At 33.6% G+C, this 19,197-nt stretch overlaps 3 protein-coding genes across 5 annotated transcripts; all 3 read left to right on the top strand.

Annotated features, from left to right (window-relative positions):
* Window positions 1–489: 489 nt before the first annotated feature.
* On the top strand, window positions 490–7,578 carry LOC112024092 (MLO-like protein 13). 2 transcript variants are annotated; one of them, XM_065781768.1, is made up of 14 exons: window positions 490–633; window positions 1,954–2,011; window positions 2,334–2,551; window positions 4,491–4,607; window positions 4,782–4,839; window positions 4,937–5,043; window positions 5,521–5,595; window positions 5,684–5,772; window positions 5,862–5,911; window positions 5,998–6,038; window positions 6,152–6,418; window positions 6,519–6,586; window positions 6,692–6,752; window positions 6,869–7,578. In XM_065781768.1, exons 1-14 carry the CDS (start codon window positions 514–516, stop codon window positions 7,046–7,048), a joined length of 1,509 nt encoding a protein of 502 aa, XP_065637840.1. In that variant the 5' UTR covers window positions 490–513; the 3' UTR covers window positions 7,049–7,578. The 2 variants fall into 2 exon arrangements, with proteins under 2 accessions (XP_065637840.1, XP_065637844.1); XM_065781772.1 differs by having other exon boundaries at window positions 4,946–5,043.
* Window positions 7,579–8,328: 750 nt separating this feature from the next.
* LOC112024084 (uncharacterized) lies at window positions 8,329–14,270 on the top strand. 2 transcript variants are annotated; one of them, XM_024056724.2, is made up of 3 exons: window positions 8,329–8,469; window positions 9,331–12,270; window positions 12,868–14,270. In XM_024056724.2, exons 2-3 carry the CDS (start codon window positions 11,379–11,381, stop codon window positions 13,287–13,289), a joined length of 1,314 nt encoding a protein of 437 aa, XP_023912492.1. In that variant the 5' UTR covers window positions 8,329–8,469; window positions 9,331–11,378; the 3' UTR covers window positions 13,290–14,270. The 2 variants fall into 2 exon arrangements, 1 of the variants encoding a protein (XP_023912492.1); XR_010632309.1 differs by lacking the exons at window positions 9,331–12,270; window positions 12,868–14,270 and adding an exon at window positions 8,627–9,179.
* LOC112024088 (uncharacterized) lies at window positions 13,383–15,005 on the top strand. Its single transcript, XM_024056728.2, has 2 exons — window positions 13,383–13,940; window positions 14,289–15,005. Exons 1-2 carry the CDS (start codon window positions 13,383–13,385, stop codon window positions 15,003–15,005), a joined length of 1,275 nt encoding a protein of 424 aa, XP_023912496.2.
* The last annotated feature ends 4,192 nt before the right edge of the window (window positions 15,006–19,197 follow it).

Raw genomic sequence — 19,197 nt, forward strand, 5'->3', positions numbered from 1 at the left:
TGGGGTTTGGGTCTTAAAGTTTGAGATTTTACATTACAAGTTTTCGTGTTCCGGGATTGGATTTTGTGGTTTTCGATTTTGCATTACAAAGTTTTCGTGTTTGGGCTTTGGTTTGAAGGTTTGGGTATGGACTCTTTCATCACAAGGTTTTGTATTTATGATTAGGGATTAGAGCTTGTGTTTTTGTGTTTTTCAATAGAATAGATTGTTTGGTCTTTGTTTATAAAAATATAATTCTAAACTTAAAACTAAAGCAAAAGTGGTGGTCCCATAGATTGTTTTGTTGTTTGGCAAATGGTTTGGCAAACAGTTTTCCTTTCCGACATGGTAGATTCTGTGCGTTACGTAGAGTGGTCACCAATATATTAACTTCCACTAGTTGAATATATATATTCTGCTCCATTTTAGCTTTTGCATATTCTATTCTTTGCTTCCCAACATCAACATGAGCAACCATCTTTCTTATGCTTTAAGTTCAACACTATCATATGTTGTCCACTGTGTTAGCAAGACATGGCATTGGAACACACAGAGTCCCTAGTATATACGCCCACCTGGGTAGTTGCCACCGTCTGCTTCATTATCGTTCTCATATCTTTATGCGTGGAGCGCACTCTGCATCGACTTGGAAAGGTATGAATAAAAATCTCTTGAATCACCCTCTAGAATCTTCATTCTTACAGTGCTCATGGTTATGGAGTAACTATGTATCTAGTCATTAATTTTCTGGCCTTTGACTGGGAAATACATTTAGCCAAATTTTCTTTCATGGACCTACGTACACCTTGCTTTATTCATGATCAATTTTGATAATCCAATTGAATTTCGAACCAAAATTTTATTTGGTTGTTATGCATTTGTCAAATCTATGAATGGGTTTATTAATTTCTCAAATGAGAGTTTAGTCAAGAACTGGAATATATCATTGAGTGCTGAAGCACCAACTAAACAAAATCTTTTTTTCATTATTTTTAAAAATAGCTATCTAGTAAAATTTTTCTTTTCATGTTTCAAGAAAAACAAAATCACTAAAACAAAAAAGTAGCTACCTAGTAAATTTGTTCTAGATCTTAAACTATTGAGGGGGTTATACTTATCAATGCTCAATTTAATTAAAATGTTTTTCATCCCTATATTATTGTAAAAAGTCAATTTGTCATCCATAAATTATTGAAAAAAATCTCTTTAAAGTGTGTATTTGGCTATAAATTAAAAAATCAGTTTATTTTACTATTTAGTTTATTTTACTATTTAGTTTATTTTTGCTACTATTCATGGGCCCTATTACACTTTTTGATTATATTCATGAGTCTTACTGTACTATTTCAGCTAACTTTTACTTTTATTTACAGTACTTTTAACAAAAAATTTTCAATTTCAGCAAAATAAGTGGATCTCAAACAAACCTTAAATAGTTAAGAAAAAAAAAATTATTAAAATTTAGAAACAAAGTGTGAAATTCATGAAAACTCTAAGGCTAAAAACAATATTTTGAATCCCCAACCCTGCGAAAACCTCTCTACACAGTACACACAATCCGTTGTTTTTGAGAATCCTTAACTACTAATATAAAACATAGACCTTTATTCTGATATCCTTTTCAAATTGTATAATACAAAACTCGTAGCTTTTCGTGAATGCTAAAGAAGAGGAACAATTTCAAATTCTAAAAGAATAATAATCCTAAATGAATATTGAGGGAAAAAAAAAAAAATTGAACGGAGAGGGCACATCATAACCATGCATACAGGTGTAGAAGACCATAGCATAGACTGGTCAAAATTCTAGGGGGAAAAAAAAGAGAAATATATAGTGAGATTTTGTGTGTTTGATTAGCAAACAACGAAAGTTAATTACTAAGTATGTTTGATGAGCATCTTTCCTCTGATTACGGAAAACAAAATTAATTTCTTCTTTTTCTGTTTGATGTACATGTGTTGCTTTTCATTTCAGTTCTTGAAACGTAAAAAACAAGATGAACTATATGCAGCATTACAAAAATTAAAGGAAGGTGCTCTCTCTCTCTCTCTCTCTCATAGACTTAACATTTTACCATGTATATTCAACAGAACATGACTAGTTTTTTTTTAGCTAATCCTGATCGAATACAAATCTTGTTTTAATTTTTGTGTTTTACTTTATATTTCATCAATAACAACTTGTCATATATATATATATATATTTTTTTTTTTCTAATTTAAACTTTGAGTATTTTATAAGGAAAAAAAGAAGAAGTGAAAAGTTGTGATTAATGGGGCATTAAGTAGAACACAAAAATAAGACACAAGATTATGTTCAACCCTAATCAATGTACTTCTGACGTTTGTTTACAGAACTGATGCTTTTAGGGTTCATTTCCCTTCTACTAACAGTCTTTCAAAGCTTGATAAGTCGCATATGCATACCAACTCATCTTTCAAATTTCATGCTTCCATGTAAGAAGAGGTACATTGTTCACCCCAATGGTACCGAGCATTACTCTAATCCAGCTACAAACAATCCACAACGACTTTTGTTTGAAGATACTAATTCAGGGCATTGCCTACATGAGGTATATGATAGTCCGATTTCAAGTATTTTTTTATACATAATTTTTCATCACTTCTTAACTGCCTGTAATTAAATTCCAGGAGATATAAGGGGTAATGAAGTAGAGGTCACTAGAAATTATATATATATATATATATATATAATTCCTTAGTTGGGAAGGGAACAAATTTAAAACATAAATATCTTTGTTAAAAATACCAAGAAGTTTCAATTGAACTATAAGGTCCTTGGCATACTATATACTTGTACATATGTAATTGAATCATTTCTTAATTGAATCATGTAAATTTAACAGTTCTATCATGGTGTGAATAATTATTCTATATCAGCAGTAACATAGGAGTTTCCTCTCTATGTAGGTAGCAATAACTAGGGTATTGCCAAAGTACAAGTAAAAATTGGTACGTGTAATACAACAACTGTGGTTGAAGTAACAATTTGCTATCAATAAAATTGAAGTAATAAAAACATTGAAGTTTCCTTTATTTTTGGTGGATTCAAGAGCAGGGGCGGAGCCACCTTATGCATTGGGGGGCCATGCCCCCTCCAAATTTTTTTAAAACCTCTCTAATTATAGATAAAATTAGGCTAGAATCATTTTGAGTTAAGAGTTGGCCCCCACAAGATTAAAATATTGGCCCCCATCCAACACTTCACTCATAAAATTCTTCCCACCCCAAATCCCAACTATGCAATCATAAAAATTAACTCCTTTTGTCTTTTACTTTCTTCTCTAAAGCATGATAGTCACATCCATATTTTTTAGTTTTTAGTTATTCAATTTTTGTGAAAGGAAAAACTAAGGTGTAGTATAGCAGATTACCTGATTAAAATCATATGTATTGAATTTAATTGTCCTTAAAAATAATAACATTATTTGTATTTTATTGGTCATGATAAACATATACTTGAATTTAATTGAAGAACCTAATGTATTATACTTAAGATATTGTACTTAAGTTTTGCACTTTCTCAAAACTATTACAATATCTCTTTCCACTTAAAAACCACTAAAAAGACTCTTCTCATCACTTGGTGCTCTCTCTTTAGTTACTCTTCATTAACTGTTCCATGGGATGCTCTCACATAATCACATTTTCATTAGTTTCTCCATCTTCCTTAACAAAGAGTTTTCTTATTTAAAGCTAAGCAAATATTGAGAAATACCAACTTCTTCTTAATTTGTCTTCTTCTTTTGTAGTTTTGTTGTATACTTATATTTGATTTCTATGAATATTATGGACTTATGGTTTTTCAAAAGAATAGGAGAAACTCAAGAAAAAAAATACTTAAGATGCTCAATTGGTCGATTAACTTGTTAGTATTTTGATATCTTAGTGCTATAGAATTACACCGACAAAAAAATTCTATCAATAATCTTGTGTTATAAATATATGGTACTTTGAGTTTTTCGTTGAATTGCAAATCAAAATGATAGTTTTACCTTGGCCTCCCAAGCAAAAATTCATGACTATACCCCTGTTCAAGAGTTTTTCATTCTAAATTCAAAAAATGCTTTTATGGATTTAAGAGTTTGCATCTAACTGGAACAAACGCTACTACGTTTTTCCATATATGGCGGTGGCGCAAGCAGATATTGAAGCAGTAGGCCTGGACTTAATATATTTGTAACACACTAATTATTCATGCATGCATGAATGAGAAAGAACATTAAGAATATGCAACCCATACACTACGTAGCCATACAATGGAGATATGGAAAGTCTTGGACTAGTCCATGTAATCATTAGAAAATACAGAAACAATTTATGGATGGGTTGCTTAATAACAATAGGAATGAAAGAATGATGTTTATAGATAGAAAAAGGACTGGATTCTTCCACTAAAGAAACATTTGTACAAATATGCTATCTAATAGACCAGCTTATATTCAATTGATTTATAGTTATATCACTGGTGGTTCTCTCTCTCTTGACCAGGGAAAAGCTCCATTGTTACCATTGGAAGCATTACACCAACTACACATTTTCATCTTTGTATTGGCAGTTGTTCATGTAATCTTCTGTGTCACTATAATGACTCTTGGAGCAGCCAGGGTAATGCATTGATGATCCTAACCTCCAATTTCATTGCATTATATGTTTTAATTTCGTGGCTTTTGTTCATGATGTAACTAGTTTGAAGTCTGCATTGTTTGTGGAAATCGGACAAATACCTAACTATATCTCTAGTCTTTCATAATTTCCGAAGTTTTTCTTCTAAATATGTAGATACGCCAATGGAAGTCCTGGGAGGATTCTATTAGGAAAGAAATTGAATCAAAGAAGGGTAATGTAAATCGGAATTTTCAAAAAAATTATAAATGATCTTTGTAAATATTTTGGTTTGTTTTGGAACGTATGCATGAATTTAATAATTTGTGCAGCTCTAACAGGTGGCAACGACGCTTATGTTCATGATACTGATCACCAAGATTTCTTGAATAAACGTGGAGCTGGATATTGGAGAAAGGCAGCAGTTGTTAGTTGGATGGTAAGATTGAAACCTATTCATGGAATAATGAAATTTACAAATTATCAATCTTGAGTAATCTGTGTTTGTCTTTTCCTTTCATTAATTGGATGAACTCAAAGAAAGCTAGTCTCGTACTAAGAAGCATAGATATGTACTCTAAAATTCTTGATGTCCATGCCATCAGATACTAGTGAGAAACTCTTGCATGCGTGACCATAATGAGTTTAGAAGATAATCTGTTTTATTTTAAAAAATTTCTCCGAACTTTATAAATGTTCTAAAGCATTTTAATAGTTGTCATTTATTTTTACACCTAAAAATAAACATAAATTTTTCCTTTTAAATATAATACATCTAAAGATGTATATGAATTAATTAATTCTCATATCTTTACCGTGCATGTGGTGTCCAGTTATTTTACACCTGAAATAGAAGGGTAAACTTAACCTTAATTATCTCAAATGTGGTGACATTCAGTTATATGTTTATTGGTAGATATCATTATTCAAACAATTTTATGGCTCTGTCACCAAGTCAGACTACAAAGCAATGCGACAAGGATTCATCAAGGTTAAGTTTTCATCATTTCTACATACCAAATTTTGTGTGTCTATATTGTTTGTTTCATCCGCTAATTACTTTTGTTTTCTCCCTGCAGAAACACTACCCTGATGACCCTGAATATAATTTTCACCATCATATGATGCAGACACTTGCAGTTGATTTCAAAAAAGTTATCGGTGTAAGGTAACACTTAAAGATACAGCTTAAATCTAATTATTGAACAGTCTTCCAGGATGGAAAGTGAATTTTTACATAAACACTGTCAACTGCAGCTGGTACCTGTGGCTGTTTGTTGTGGTTTTTTTGCTGCTGAATGTGGCAGGTAATTTCCTTATATCATAATTGATACACCTCATTTCCAATTGCAATTTCACGTTTTACTTGTGTCTAAGTTAAACATGAAAGCAGGATGGAACACGTATTTTTGGTTGTCCTTTTTGCCATTGATTGTAAGTGGTTTAGGTTGATTTCCGTTGGAAATTTATTAAATTTTTATTGATACTAAATTATATTATGGACTGACATATAATTAGACTCATGTTTTACTTGTTTGGGGTGATAGCTGCTACTTCTTGTGGGTGCTAAGTTACAGCACATCATCACCCGTTTGGCTCAGGAGGTAGTAGTAGAGAGGAACATACATGATCATGAAGCACAACTACAGGTGACAGAAACGAAGAGAGACAATCATGAAGTGCATGAAGCAGCACCACCAGTGAAGCCTTCAGATGATTACTTTTGGTTTAGTAGCCCTGCTCTTGTTCTCACCTTAATTCACTTCATTTTGTTTCAGAATTCATTTGAGATTGGGTTCTTCTTCTGGATCTTGGTGAGTAAACATATATCGGCCAGTTACCTAATAGTATACTTGCACATGAAATTCCGAAGGCATATGATCTAATACAATCGTAAAATTTACTCACCTGCAGTTCACATATGGATTCAATTCATGCATCATGGACAAATTGGGCTTCATCATCCCAAGACTTATTGTTGGGTAAAACTCTGGAGATAAGGGAGAATGAGGAACATATTTTCTTTTGCTAGCCCATGTTTTTGTGTCCCATCGTTAACATGCTAAGGTAATAGTTTCGTTATGCAGGTTGACTGTTCAAGTGCTATGCAGCTATAGTACTTTGCCTTTGTATGCTATTGTGACCCAGGTTAGATATACACACACATGCTTTATTTTTGTAACAATATAGAAGCTTCACCTGACATATGAAATCCTCATTCTTTTCTATTTACTTGTTTTAAAATATTTTCTCACCGCATGAAGATGGGTAGCACGATCAAAAAGATCAAATTTGAAGATGTGGAATCAGCAATAAAAAGTTGGTTTAAAGGACTATCTAAGAGAAGAGAAGAAAGAACAAGAGGCCCGATTGAAGCAAGTCAAATTCAAATGCAAAGTATGGCTAAAGAATCACCCCAAAATGCTCAAAATTCAGAATTTTAGACTAGTGTGATTGAAGAACCTAGACATCAATAACCGAGCTTCCTTCTGTAGCTAGCCTAACCTCCTTTTCCATTATCTTAAGTTTCTTCATAGATATACTATCTACAATTTGATTTTGGACATAATATTGTATATATAGTCACTCTCATGTTGTACTAGGGAAAGGATAAAATAATACAAAGATTGTGAAATGGGCTTACAAGCCATGAAATAGCTTGCCCATATATACTTAAAAAAAATGTACATCACGTCTCTTTTTCTTAAGGATGTATTTACAACAAATATTCAAATTCAAATTATACAATAAGTGTGGCTACACAATTGACTCCTTATATTAACCCCCACATAATGATCGTTGACTAGGATCTACATGATTCTTGATGTTTGCATTAGTTCCATGATCCTTGTTATGACCCTATAATTACTACTTATCACTCTGCAAGCTCATGGTTCGTGAGTTTGGTCATGACTCATGAACCATGTGCTCGGATTTGAAAAGCTTAAATTGTGTGCCTGTGTAGCTCTTGGTGAACACACAGGCAATTTGGTCCACACTGTTAAGATAGCAAGTCATTCTTTATTCAAGGACAACTTTCTTACAAACAACGTGATAGTCAACCTCTAATTGCTTCATGTGTTCATGCAAAATGGGGCTTGAACAAAGACGATTTGAGCTAAATTTATCATACCAGATAAGTGGGGGTTGAAGAAGGAAAATGTGTAGTTCTTCAAAAAGAAGTTGAAACCAAGATAACTCAATCGTTGTGAGGGGAAGTTGTCTGTACTTGTCTATTCGGCACCATCCTAAGTATTTTTAAACCTTGTCGGGCATTCTTCCATTTCTTCTTGTACATCTTTATTTTTCAAACTATCAAGTAACTCCTTATCCATATCGGCCCCTTGAAGGGGAGGGATAGGTCGTAAAGGGAACTCTAATGACAGAGAATACTCGCCTAGTGAGGGAGGGAGAGCTCCGATGAGAGGAGAAGGATTCTCCAAGTTTTACAAGTAATTTCTATTACCTATATTAAAAAGAGCGAATGCACCTGTGAATAGTGCTTTTGTCGAGCACCTTGTCTGCTATTTGTTTATTGTTTCAGCACCCTTTTTTTTTTTTTTTTTTTTTTTTCTCTGTCCAGCACCTTTTTAACTTTTTTACCCTTAATATACAAGCAGGCTGAAAGGGTTTGTTTTGTCGTTTGTTCCTAATTTATTTGATCTTATCTCTTTGTTGGCCTTACTGGTCAACCATCTACTCTATTGATGGACACAGACACAATAGTTAGACTTCTCTCTATGGATGAACACAAACATAGGATCCAGGTTAGAGATAAGAAAAGAAAAGAAAAAAAATATTCAGCCATGACCAAATTGATAGAGAAAGAAAAGAAAGAATGAAAAGAAGAAGCCAGAGAGAAAAGGTAAGTGATTGTTTGTTACCCATGTAAATGCATTTCATAAACTCTTCCATCTTTTCTTTTCTTTTTTTCCCAAAACAAAATTTTTCTCTCTTTCTTAACAATTCGTTGGATCCATTAATCTTTCATTTGATTGTATCTGATTTGTTGCCCCCTACAGATATATGTGAGCTGAGAAAAAAACATTGAAACTTGAATCACTTTTTGGTCTTTCCTTCTATAACCTTCTGCTGACACACCTGGTGGAAATTACTTTTTTGCCGGTAACTTTATGTGTTACCTAGAGAAAAAGTGGGGGCTTTTTAGTCTTTTTATTCCCAACTCTGTGGGTAGGCTAAAATTGTATGGGGGTATTTCTGTCTTTTGCAAGACTTTCTTCTGACCAGGAGTTCATTATTCATCTCAAATCTGCAAGCTATGATGTTCGTGGAGAAACGCACAATAGATTTAATATTATTTTCATCTTTGATGTGCCAAATGAAAGTGAATGAATACAAGTTACTGTGACAAGTAAATTAATATGTATATGTGTTTGAAAACTTCCCTAGAGATCAGAGAAAAAGAAAAATTTGAAGATTATGAAAGGCAGATAAAGACATAATTATTACTCAATTATGTATCAATTTGTCTTCCCTTTTGTAGATCAAAGGTGTAGATATGGATACATTTGTTTTTTTTAGACCTCTATTTGTACACAATATATACTCATTTTTATAAACTATGCTTGTGATATTGAAGCCCTTTTTTGTATAAAGTCTAATATGATCTACGTTATAGTTTTATTAAGCACAAATAACAACTAAGTCTATCGACGGTTCTAAGAAGTATTGTAAAAACTACAATCGTTTTTTCTCTCCCCTGTAGGAGCCTTTCTCTCTCGATAGGTACGAGCGTCTCTCTCCCTTAGTCTTCCTGTAAGGGTTCTTTTCTTGGCCTACTCATCTGTGTAGCTGGGTAGTAGTCATCACGGAGATTGTTATGGAGCAAGAAGTTGTCAATAGTCTTCAAAAACTACAACTTACAAAAGAGGAAGAAGAAGATATTGTGTTGATGAATACCAAATCAGAGATCCTGGAAGAATGCTCATTAAGTCTCTTTGGACGGCTTCTCACTGACCGTCAGCAGAATCAAAGAGCTCTCAAAATTACTCTGAAGTCAGCATGGAAAATGGGGTCTGATCTGAGGATTGTGGAGGTAGGAAACAACGTATTACAATTTAAATTTGATTCCCAATGTCAGCTGGAATGGGTTGAAAAAGGGGGTCCACGGAATTTTGAAAATAATCTTCTCTTGCTTTGCCGGTGGAAGAAGGGATTAACTGCAACAAATATCTCTTTTACCCATGCTCCTTTTTGGGTCCAAGTGTGGGGTTTGCCATTTGAATACATGTCTGAAGAAGCAGGGAAGGATATAGGTAGCAAAATTGGCAAAGTAATTGAGGTGGACAAAAAATCCCTTCAGGCTGAACAAGCAAAATTTTTAAGAGTAAGAGTTGAAATCCCCATTGACAAACCACTTCGCTGAGGGGGGAACATCACAACCACTGATGGTGCTCGAAGTTGGCTCACATTCAGGTATGAACGACTCCCTACTTTCTGTTATATATGTGGTTTAATTAGGCATGATGAAAAACATTGTTGTAAGAGTCAGCAAGAAGGAGTGAAGGAAAGGCAGTATGGGGAATGGCTAAGGGCTGGTAGTGTAGTCAAAAGTGCAAATGAAAAAGGAAGATCTAAGGTACATGGGGGATCAGATTCAAGGAGAAATGATATGGCAGGAGCTGAGTCACACGGTGCAGCAGGGGCTGAATCACATGGTGTAGCAAGTGATGTTGGTGTATCAGTGCAAATGGAAGTAGGAAAAAGTGATGGCCGGAATAGTAACTAGATGTTGGCAGTGATGACAGCTTCGGGTTCAGAAGCAAAGTCCAAATTTTCACTTTCCTCTGAACAGAACAGCCCTGACAGATGGGATGTGCCTGCTGTAACATCACGTGATGGTGAAGAAAGTATGGAAACTCAGTTCAGAAGAAACGAAACTGAAGTTGGTTTGGTTAAGGAGTTGTTCAGCGAGAAAGAAATTGCCACGTCAGCAGTAAATATCAGCACAAGTGGGCTGGGTAAAGAAGAGGTTGTGGTTAGTGCCCCAATAAATTTTAAAATGCAAGTGGATAGCATCGGTCAGACTATGGGCCTGAGCCCAAACACAAACAAGAAAGCCACGGGCAGAGGAAGAATAAAAAGAATGGCAAGGGAGAAAAATATGGCCCAAAAGGAGAATGTAATGAGTCCACGAAGTGGAAAAAAAAGACTGGGAAACTTTGAAGAACTTATAGAAGGTGAAGGAAGGGGTCAGAAACGTATACGTGGGGAGCTTGAAAATAACAGTCCAATTTTTTCTGATGAAACGGCGGTGGCTGCATGGCAGCACCACCGAGAGAAATGAGGACTTTAGGGTGGAACTGCCGAGGGCTTGGGAACCCTCGGACAGTTCGAGAGTTGTGCGAACTAGTGCAACAATGGGATCCCGATTTTATGTTTTTATCAGAAACGAAATTAAAGAAGAGTAGTATGGAGAAAAGGAAAATGAATGTTGGTTTTATCAATGGCTTAATCGTTCCAAGTAAGGGAAGAAGTGGGGATCTAGCCCTCTTTTGGAAGAAAGATATTACTATAGATATTCAGAGTTATTCTGATAGGCATATTGATGCCATTGTCACTGGGGGTTCAGGATTTAAATAGCGGATTACCGGATTTTATGGAAACTCCGAATCTCACCGACGAAAAGAATCATGGGATTTATTGAAGGCTCTTAGTAAGAAGTTTGATATCCCCTGATTATGTTTCGGTGATTTTAATGAAATCACGTCATCGAGAGAAAAACTGGGGGGAGTCCGGAGACCACAAAGGCAAATGGAAGAATTCAGGGAAGCAATAAATTGTTGCAGCTTTAAGGATCTTGGGTTTTGTGGTCCAGAGTATACGTGGTGCAATATGCAGGAGGGTGTGCACAGGAGATGTCTTCGTTTAGACAGGGCGTTGGCCACGCAAGATTGGATTAATCATTATAAAGATATACGAGTTCACCACCTGGTTGCATCAACCAGCGACCATGTTGCACTATTAATATCTGATTCCTTTGCCCTGAATAAACCCCAGAGGAGATTCCAATTTGAAGCTATGTGGACTAGAAGAGATGAATGTAGAGATATTATTAAGGAAGCTTGGACTGGAAGTGTGAGAGCTGATAATCCATGTGATATAGTGGCTAGTCTCAAAAGGTGCGTGGATGATCTTTCAAAATGGAATAAAGCAGTTTTTGGCAATGTTCCAAGGCAGATTCAAAAGAAGAGAAATGTTTTGAATGATTTGGTCCTAAAGGATCAGAATGGAAGAAATGGCAGGGAGATAAACAAAATCAGAAAAGAGATTAATGAGCTGCTGGATTGTAAGGAAGTAATGTGGCAGCAAAGATCAAAAGTTCAATGGATGGGTCTTGGAGATTGTAATACAAAATACTTCCATTCAAAGGCTTCAGGGAGGAAAAAGAAAAATACTATATCCAGACTCTTGGATGATTCGGGGGTCTGGAGAGAATCTACTTTGGGCGTGGTTGAAGTTGCTGTGTCTTATTTTGAGAAGCTGTATACAACATCTCATCCGAATAGAATTCTGGAAGTTATTGACACTATGGAACCTAAGGTGTCTGTTGAAATGAATCAAAATCTCATTGAGCAATTCACTAAGGAACAAGTTGAAGCAGCCTTAAAGCATATGCACCCAACCAAATCCCCTGGCCCAGATGGTATGTCTGCTGTATTTTATCAAAAATTCTGGGATATTGTGGGTAGTGATGTTGTGAATATGGTTCTTAATGTTTTAAATTCTGATATGTCCATGGCTGATATTAATAAAACTTATATTACTCTTGTTCCTAAAATTAACAATCCCTCTAGAATGACGGACTTTAGGCCTATTAGCCTTAGCAATGTTATTTATAAACTTATTGCTAAGGTTTTGGCTAACCGTTTCAAGTTGATCCTTCCCCAAATAATAACTGAAAATCAGAGTGCTTTTATTGCTGGGAGGCTTATAACAGATAATGTTCTTGTTGCTTTTGAAATGATGCATTATTTAGAACACAAGAAAGAGGGTAAGGATAGCTATATGGCAATAAAATTGGACATGAGTAAGGCTTATGATAGGGTGGAATAGGGCTTCATTGAGCAAGTTATGAGAAAATTAGGTTTCCATGAAATGTGGATTGGTTTAATAATGAGATGTATAACAACTGTCTCATATTCTGTACTTATAAATGGGGTTGCTCATGGTAATATTATGCCTTCAAGAGGTCTCCGTCAAGGAGATCCTCTTTCATCTTATCTGTTTCTTTTATGTGCAGATGGCTTCTCTTCGCTCATTAACAAGGCTATTAGAAGTCAAGCTATGAATGGGCTTTCAATCTGCAGGGGCAGCCCCATGATATCACATCTCTTTTTCACGAATGACAGCTTGCTTTTCTGTAAGGTCAGCAGCCAGGAATGCCAACATCTAATTGATATTCTCCGGCTGTATGAGGCTGCTTCGGGAAAAAAAATCAACACAGACAAATCTTCAGTTTTCTTTAGTGCTAATACTCCCAAGGAGCTGAAAATTGAGACATTGGATATTCTTGGGCCGATGCAAGATTCTCGGCATAGTAAGTATCTTGGTCTTCCCTCCGTCATCGGGAAATCAAAGATGGACATATTTGCAGAGATCAAAGATAGAGTTGCAAGGAAGCTGTCTAGGTGGAAGGAAAAAAATTCTTTCCATTGGTGGTAGGGAGATCCTAATCAAGGCGGTGGCCCAAGTCATTCCTACGTACACAATGAGCTGTTTTCAGCTTCCTAAAGGCTGTGTGATGAGATTGAAGGCATGATGAGGAAGTTTTGGTGGGGCCAGCAGGGTCAAGAGTCTAAGATTGCTTGGGTGAGCTGGAGGAAGTTATGTTTTTCTAAGCTTAAAGGTGGGATGGGCTTTAGAAATCTCCAAGCGTTCAATCTTGCCATGCTTGCAAAGCAAGGCTGGAGGCTCTTTGAGAATCCAAACTCATTAGTAGCTCGAATATATAGAGCTAAATACTATCCCCATGGTGATGTTTTTAATGCTGGTTTGGGGTCTAGCCCATCTTTTACTTGGAGAAGCATAAGGCAGGGGCTTGAAGTTGTGAAGAGAGGAACGCGTTGGAAAGTTGGTAACGGAAGATTGATTCATATTTGGGAAGACAAATGGCTACCCACTCCTACGACGTATAAGGTTGTTTCTCCTCCTCCCCAAAATTTTGATAATTTTCCCATGGTCTCAACTCTTATTGATTATGATTCTAGAAGATGGAAAGTAGATCTTGTGAAGTCTCTTTTCCTGCCTTTTGAAGCAAGTTTGATTCTTAATATCCCTATTAGCTATAATCTTCCGGAGGATAAAATTATTTGGGTTGGAAACAATAGGGGTGTTTTCACAGTCAAAAGTGCATACTATATTGCACTTAATTTTGTTGAATCATCCGAGGAAGGAGAATGTTCTTATAAGGATCCAAGGGAGTTGTTATGAAGGAAGTTATGGCACTTACAAATTCCATCAAAGATCAAAATCTTTGCTTGGAGGGCTTGCATTGATGCCCTTCCAACAATGATGAATTTGCAGAAAAGAGGCATTAAGACTTGTGATTTATGCCCTTGCTGTGGAGTTAAGTCAGAGATTATTTTTCATTCTATTATTGATTGTGAAGTGGCTAGAAGAGTTTGGGATATGTGAGAAGCAAGTTCTGTGCAATGCTGGCAGGGGCTTCTTGACATCTCTGATGTAGCTCTAGATGTATTGAGGAATGGTACCAATTATGATTTGGAGACTTTCTTTGGGGTTGCTTGGGCTGTTTGGTATAATAGGAATCAAGTAGCCTTTGAAGCTAAGTGCCAAATGCCGGACCAAATTTGGGGGTTCGCTAGAAATTATCTACAAGATTATAAAGGTACTTTAGCGATTTTGAACATAAACCCAGCAAAGAAGAATAATAGGTGGACTCCTCCACCGCCGGGAGTTTTTAAAATCAACGTTGATGGGGCGACATCTGTGGATAGTCGAAACTCTAGTGTTGGTGCTATCATTCGTGATTCGTGTGGTGTAGTTATTGCGGCTTGTGGCAAATACTTGCAAGGTCAGTTTTCAGTTTCAGAGGTGGAAGCTCTTGCTGTGGAATCTGGAATTTTGCTTGCCCAAAGTATGAAGCTATCCCAGATTAGTGTGGAATCGAATGCTTTATTTGTTGTTAGTAGTATTAATGGGAAGTTCATTGACGGCAGTATTGGCCATCTGTTTCAAGGCATCCTTACTTTGCTAAACTCTTTTACGAGCTGGAAGGTCAATCATGTGAATCGGGATTGCAATAGAAGTGCTCATGAGTTAGCTCAATTGGCAAGAAGAAATGAAGTCTTGCAGGTATGGATAGGAGTTCTTCCTATGGTTGTGCAGGAAATTGTCCAATCTGAATGTATTAGATAGTGCCTCAGTTTCCTGTCTTCTCTGCTTCTTTTCTGTTCTTCATCTTTTCTCTGCCTGTTTTCATGTTCAGGCTTTGTATAAAAAAAAATATATATATATATATATGATCTACGTTATTATTATAGTTAATTTATATTAAAAAAATTCCTATATTTAGATTTTGACATTAAATATAGCATAAAAAATTATATTATCTGCTTAATATAACAAATACTACATTTTTTTTTCCTGTATGTGATCTTTGACAGTAAAATATAAAAAATAACATTTATGAGAAAAGTGACGGGAACAAAGCTATAGTATTGATATCTAAATATTTTGAAATATTTAATAGTATAATTTCTAGGCAATCCAATCATTAAATAACTATAAATAAATTATATTTCTATCCATAATTGTAATTTTTTTACTGGCTAACACGTAATTCAAAGCACGTGCTTCAAAACTAGTAATCTTTAAAAGCATGAAGAATTTATGTTAATTGACATTTTTTTTTTTGGGTTATAATGACAAGGCATGATGTTTTGATAAATTATTAAAAAAAAACTAGATGATGTCACATGCGATACACAGGCTATTTTACAATTTCTTTTAAAATCATATAAATAAATATATATATATATATATATTAAGACCTACATAAACTAAAAACATTAAATTTTGACAAATTGATGTGTTTTTAGCCATTTCTCTTCATTTAATTATGTTCTCTTTATGTTGATACTTAAAAATGATTTTCTTAATTTCGTTGAGATAATAAATTGAGTGTTTGCGATTGAGGTTTCCATATTTTGTTGTGAGAATAGAGTGGTTGATGTTGAAGTTGGATGTTGTGGGTTTTGTGAAGGTTATGATTCGCTTTGAGTCTTTGGGTGTTTGAGATTTTGGTTTGGGAAAGTTATAAATGTATTTTGTTTTAGAACTAAAGAAAAGAGGGGGAAAAAAAAACCATTCTAATTGATTATCTATGTTATAACTCATAATTTGTAGGTTTCTTTGTAGGTTTTTTTAAATTTATTTTTTTACTTTGTTTTGTGCGGTATGAGACATAGTAATAAAAATAAAAATAAAAATTGATAATGATTTTAAAGTATTTTCCATTTTTTTTTAAAGGATACGGAAGCCAACCAGAAACAATTAAATTTTGATAAATTAGATGTGTTTTTTGCCAATTTCTCTTTGTTTAATTACGTTCTCTTTATGTAGATACTTAAAAATAATTTCCTTAATTTAATTGTGATAATGAATTGGGTGTTTGCGATTGAGGTTTCCATATTTTGTTGTGAGAATAGAGTGGTTGAGGAAGTGCTTGGTAGGTTGCTTAAATTTATGTAATTTTAGAATATATATATATATATATATATATATATATTTATGCTTTAAATTCATATTTATAGATTTCAAAATCATTTAATTTGTTAAAAAAAAATAAAATCTACTTAATTTTGACGGTAAATACTATTATAATATGTCATACTCTTATAGTGTTATTCAAAATTTTTAATAAAATATGAATTAAGAAAATTAAGTTTTAAAGTATTCAATAATATTGTGAGCAAATATAAATATTATAGAAAAAAATAAGAACTATATGTAGGTCTTAATATATATATATATATATATTTATTTATATGATTTTAAAAGAAATTGTAAAATAGCCTGTGTATCGCATGTGACATCATCTAGTTTTTTTTTAATAATTTATCAAAACATCATGCCTTGTCATTATAACCCAAAAAAAAAAATGTCAATTAACATAAATTCTTCATGCTTTTAAAGATTACTAGTTTTGAAGCACGTGCTTTGAATTACGTGTTAGCCAGTAAAAAAATTACAATTATGGATAGAAATATAATTTATTTATAGTTATTTAATGATTGGATTGCCTAGAAATTATACTATTAAATATTTCAAAATATTTAGATATCAATACTATAGCTTTGTTCCCGTCACTTTTCTCATAAATGTTATTTTTTATATTTTACTGTCAAAGATCACATACAGGAAAAAAAAANAAAAAAAATGGAAAATACTTTAAAATCATTATCAATTTTTATTTTTATTTTTATTACTATGTCTCATACCGCACAAAACAACAGTAAAATAAAAAATAAATTTAAAAAAACCTACAAAGAAACCTACAAATTATGAGTTATAACATAGATAATCAATTAGAATGGTTTTTTTCCCCCCTCTTTTCTTTAGTTCTAAAACAAAATACATTTATAACTTTCCCAAACCAAAATCTCAAACACCCAAAGACTCAAAGCGAATCATAACCTTCACAAAACCCACAACATCCAACTTCAACATCAACCACTCTATTCTCACAACAAAATATGGAAACCTCAATCGCAAACACTCAATTTATTATCTCAACGAAATTAAGAAAATCATTTTTAAGTATCAACATAAAGAGAACATAATTAAATGAAGAGAAATTGGCTAAAAACACATCAATTTGTCAAAATTTAATTGTTTTTAGTTGGGCTCCCGTATCCTTTAAAAAAAGCGGAAAATACTTTGAAATCATCATCAATTTTTATTTTTATTACTATGGCTCGTACCACACAAAACAAAAGTAAAAAAATAAAAAATAAAAAAGCCTACAAATTATGAGTTATAACACAAAATAAAAAATAGTTAACTTCATAAATAATCAATTAGAATGTTTTTTATTCCTTTTTCTTTAGTTCTAAAACAAAATGCATTTATGACTTTCTCAAACCAAAATCTCAAACACCCAAAGACTCAAAGCGAATCACAACCTTCACAAAATCCATAACATCCAATTTCAACATCAAAACTGTAAGTTACCATCATTGAATAAAAAATGCAATCCCCCTTCCTTGGTCATAGCCTACTCACACGAGTTAGAATCAAATGGTACCACAATGTTGAAGTTATGTACGTGTCTTTGAAAGGCTGAAGGTAAATGATATCATTTTTTTCTTAGTGTATTTGAGATGAGATGGCATGAAGGGTTGTTGTGGGCATATGTACATAAAGGAGTAGAAATGAAAAGGGTGAATAGAAATGCAAAGAGTTTTTTTATGTGTGAGAGAGAGGAAAAATCTTGAAACATTGAACCAAATAAAAGAAATAGTAATCTTAAAACATTGAATAAAAAATGTAACAAAAAGTAGTCTTGAAACATTGAACCAAAGGAAATAAAAGTTCTTATTTTTAAATTTGTTTTTATTTCTAATATGGTTTAGGAGTATTTCAATTCTTTTCATAGATTGTGCCATATGGCAAAATCTCATGCTTTCTCACATGAGGTCTCTGCTTATATATATATATATATATTACTCTTGCTTTGGATGATTCTAATGTTGCTAAGACTTTGGCCTTGAATACTACTTCGTTTGGTTATCATATGAAAGAAAATGATACTAAAATTGTTTCTGATTTTCCTCTTACTGAAAATAATGTTAACCAATTTAGAGTTTTGACTGTTTTAAATGAAGATTTTGAAATTGATATGGTTTCTTTGTTCAATGAGTTCATGCTTTCAAAAAATAGACCTAAAAGGAAATATTTCCAAAATAATTTTGCTCAGTCTGAAAAAGACCGTGTAAAGAAAATGGAAAGAAAAAATGCTTCAATTGAAAAAGCATATTTTGTTTTTTTAATTTTCTTGAAAATTATTATGTTTCAAAAGATGAAGCTTCAAAAATCATTTGGATGTAATAAAGTAAGTCAAATTTTGTTAAAAGTGACAAGACCATTGTTAGGACCAGCCATCCTCCTCTTGAAACTATTTTGATAAATACTGGTAAAATCGATGTTAAACCTTCTCCTTTCAAAATTGCTGATGATCAAATTCCTATTATTAGTCTTATTGAACAAAAAATTTTACTAATGAATCTTTGCATGTTATCAGTCAACAGCCTGACCGTACTGAAGAAAAAATTGTTGAAAAAACTGTTGAAAAGTTTGCTTCTGTTGAAAAACCTATTTCTATTAAAACTGAGAAGCCTTTGATTAATTTTCCCACTTTTGATAACAAATTCAAGTTTAAATTCTCAATCCAAAACTCTGGACACTGTTGAAAAAATGCTTGCTGATTTAAAAGTTAAAACTGAAGGTACTTCTACAAGTACTCATGCTACTTGCGCTATTTTCAGAAATGAAAAGAAATTGTTTCTGATGAAAATACAGATTCTGATATGTTTTTTATCTCTGCTAA

This window comes from Quercus suber, unplaced genomic scaffold (genome assembly GCF_002906115.3).
Source record: "Quercus suber isolate HL8 unplaced genomic scaffold, Cork oak 2.0 scaffold_15, whole genome shotgun sequence".
Lineage (NCBI taxonomy): Eukaryota > Viridiplantae > Streptophyta > Magnoliopsida > Fagales > Fagaceae > Quercus > Quercus suber.

Coding starts and splice junctions, on each gene's coding strand:
- LOC112024092 (XM_065781768.1), top strand. CDS start 514: ATGGCATTGGAACACACAGAGTCCCTAGTATATACGCCCACCTGGGTA. Junction 5,773..5,861: donor AAAAAAGTTATCGGTGTAAG/GTAACACTTAAA, acceptor TGTCAACTGCAG/CTGGTACCTGTGGCTGTTTG. Junction 6,753..6,868: donor TGTATGCTATTGTGACCCAG/GTTAGATATACA, acceptor CACCGCATGAAG/ATGGGTAGCACGATCAAAAA.
- LOC112024084 (XM_024056724.2), top strand. CDS start 11,379: ATGGAAGAATTCAGGGAAGCAATAAATTGTTGCAGCTTTAAGGATCTT. Junction 12,271..12,867: donor CAAATCCCCTGGCCCAGATG/GTATGTCTGCTG, acceptor TTTTATGTGCAG/ATGGCTTCTCTTCGCTCATT.
- LOC112024088 (XM_024056728.2), top strand. CDS start 13,383: ATGATGAGGAAGTTTTGGTGGGGCCAGCAGGGTCAAGAGTCTAAGATT. Junction 13,941..14,288: donor CGGAGGATAAAATTATTTGG/GTTGGAAACAAT, acceptor CAATGCTGGCAG/GGGCTTCTTGACATCTCTGA.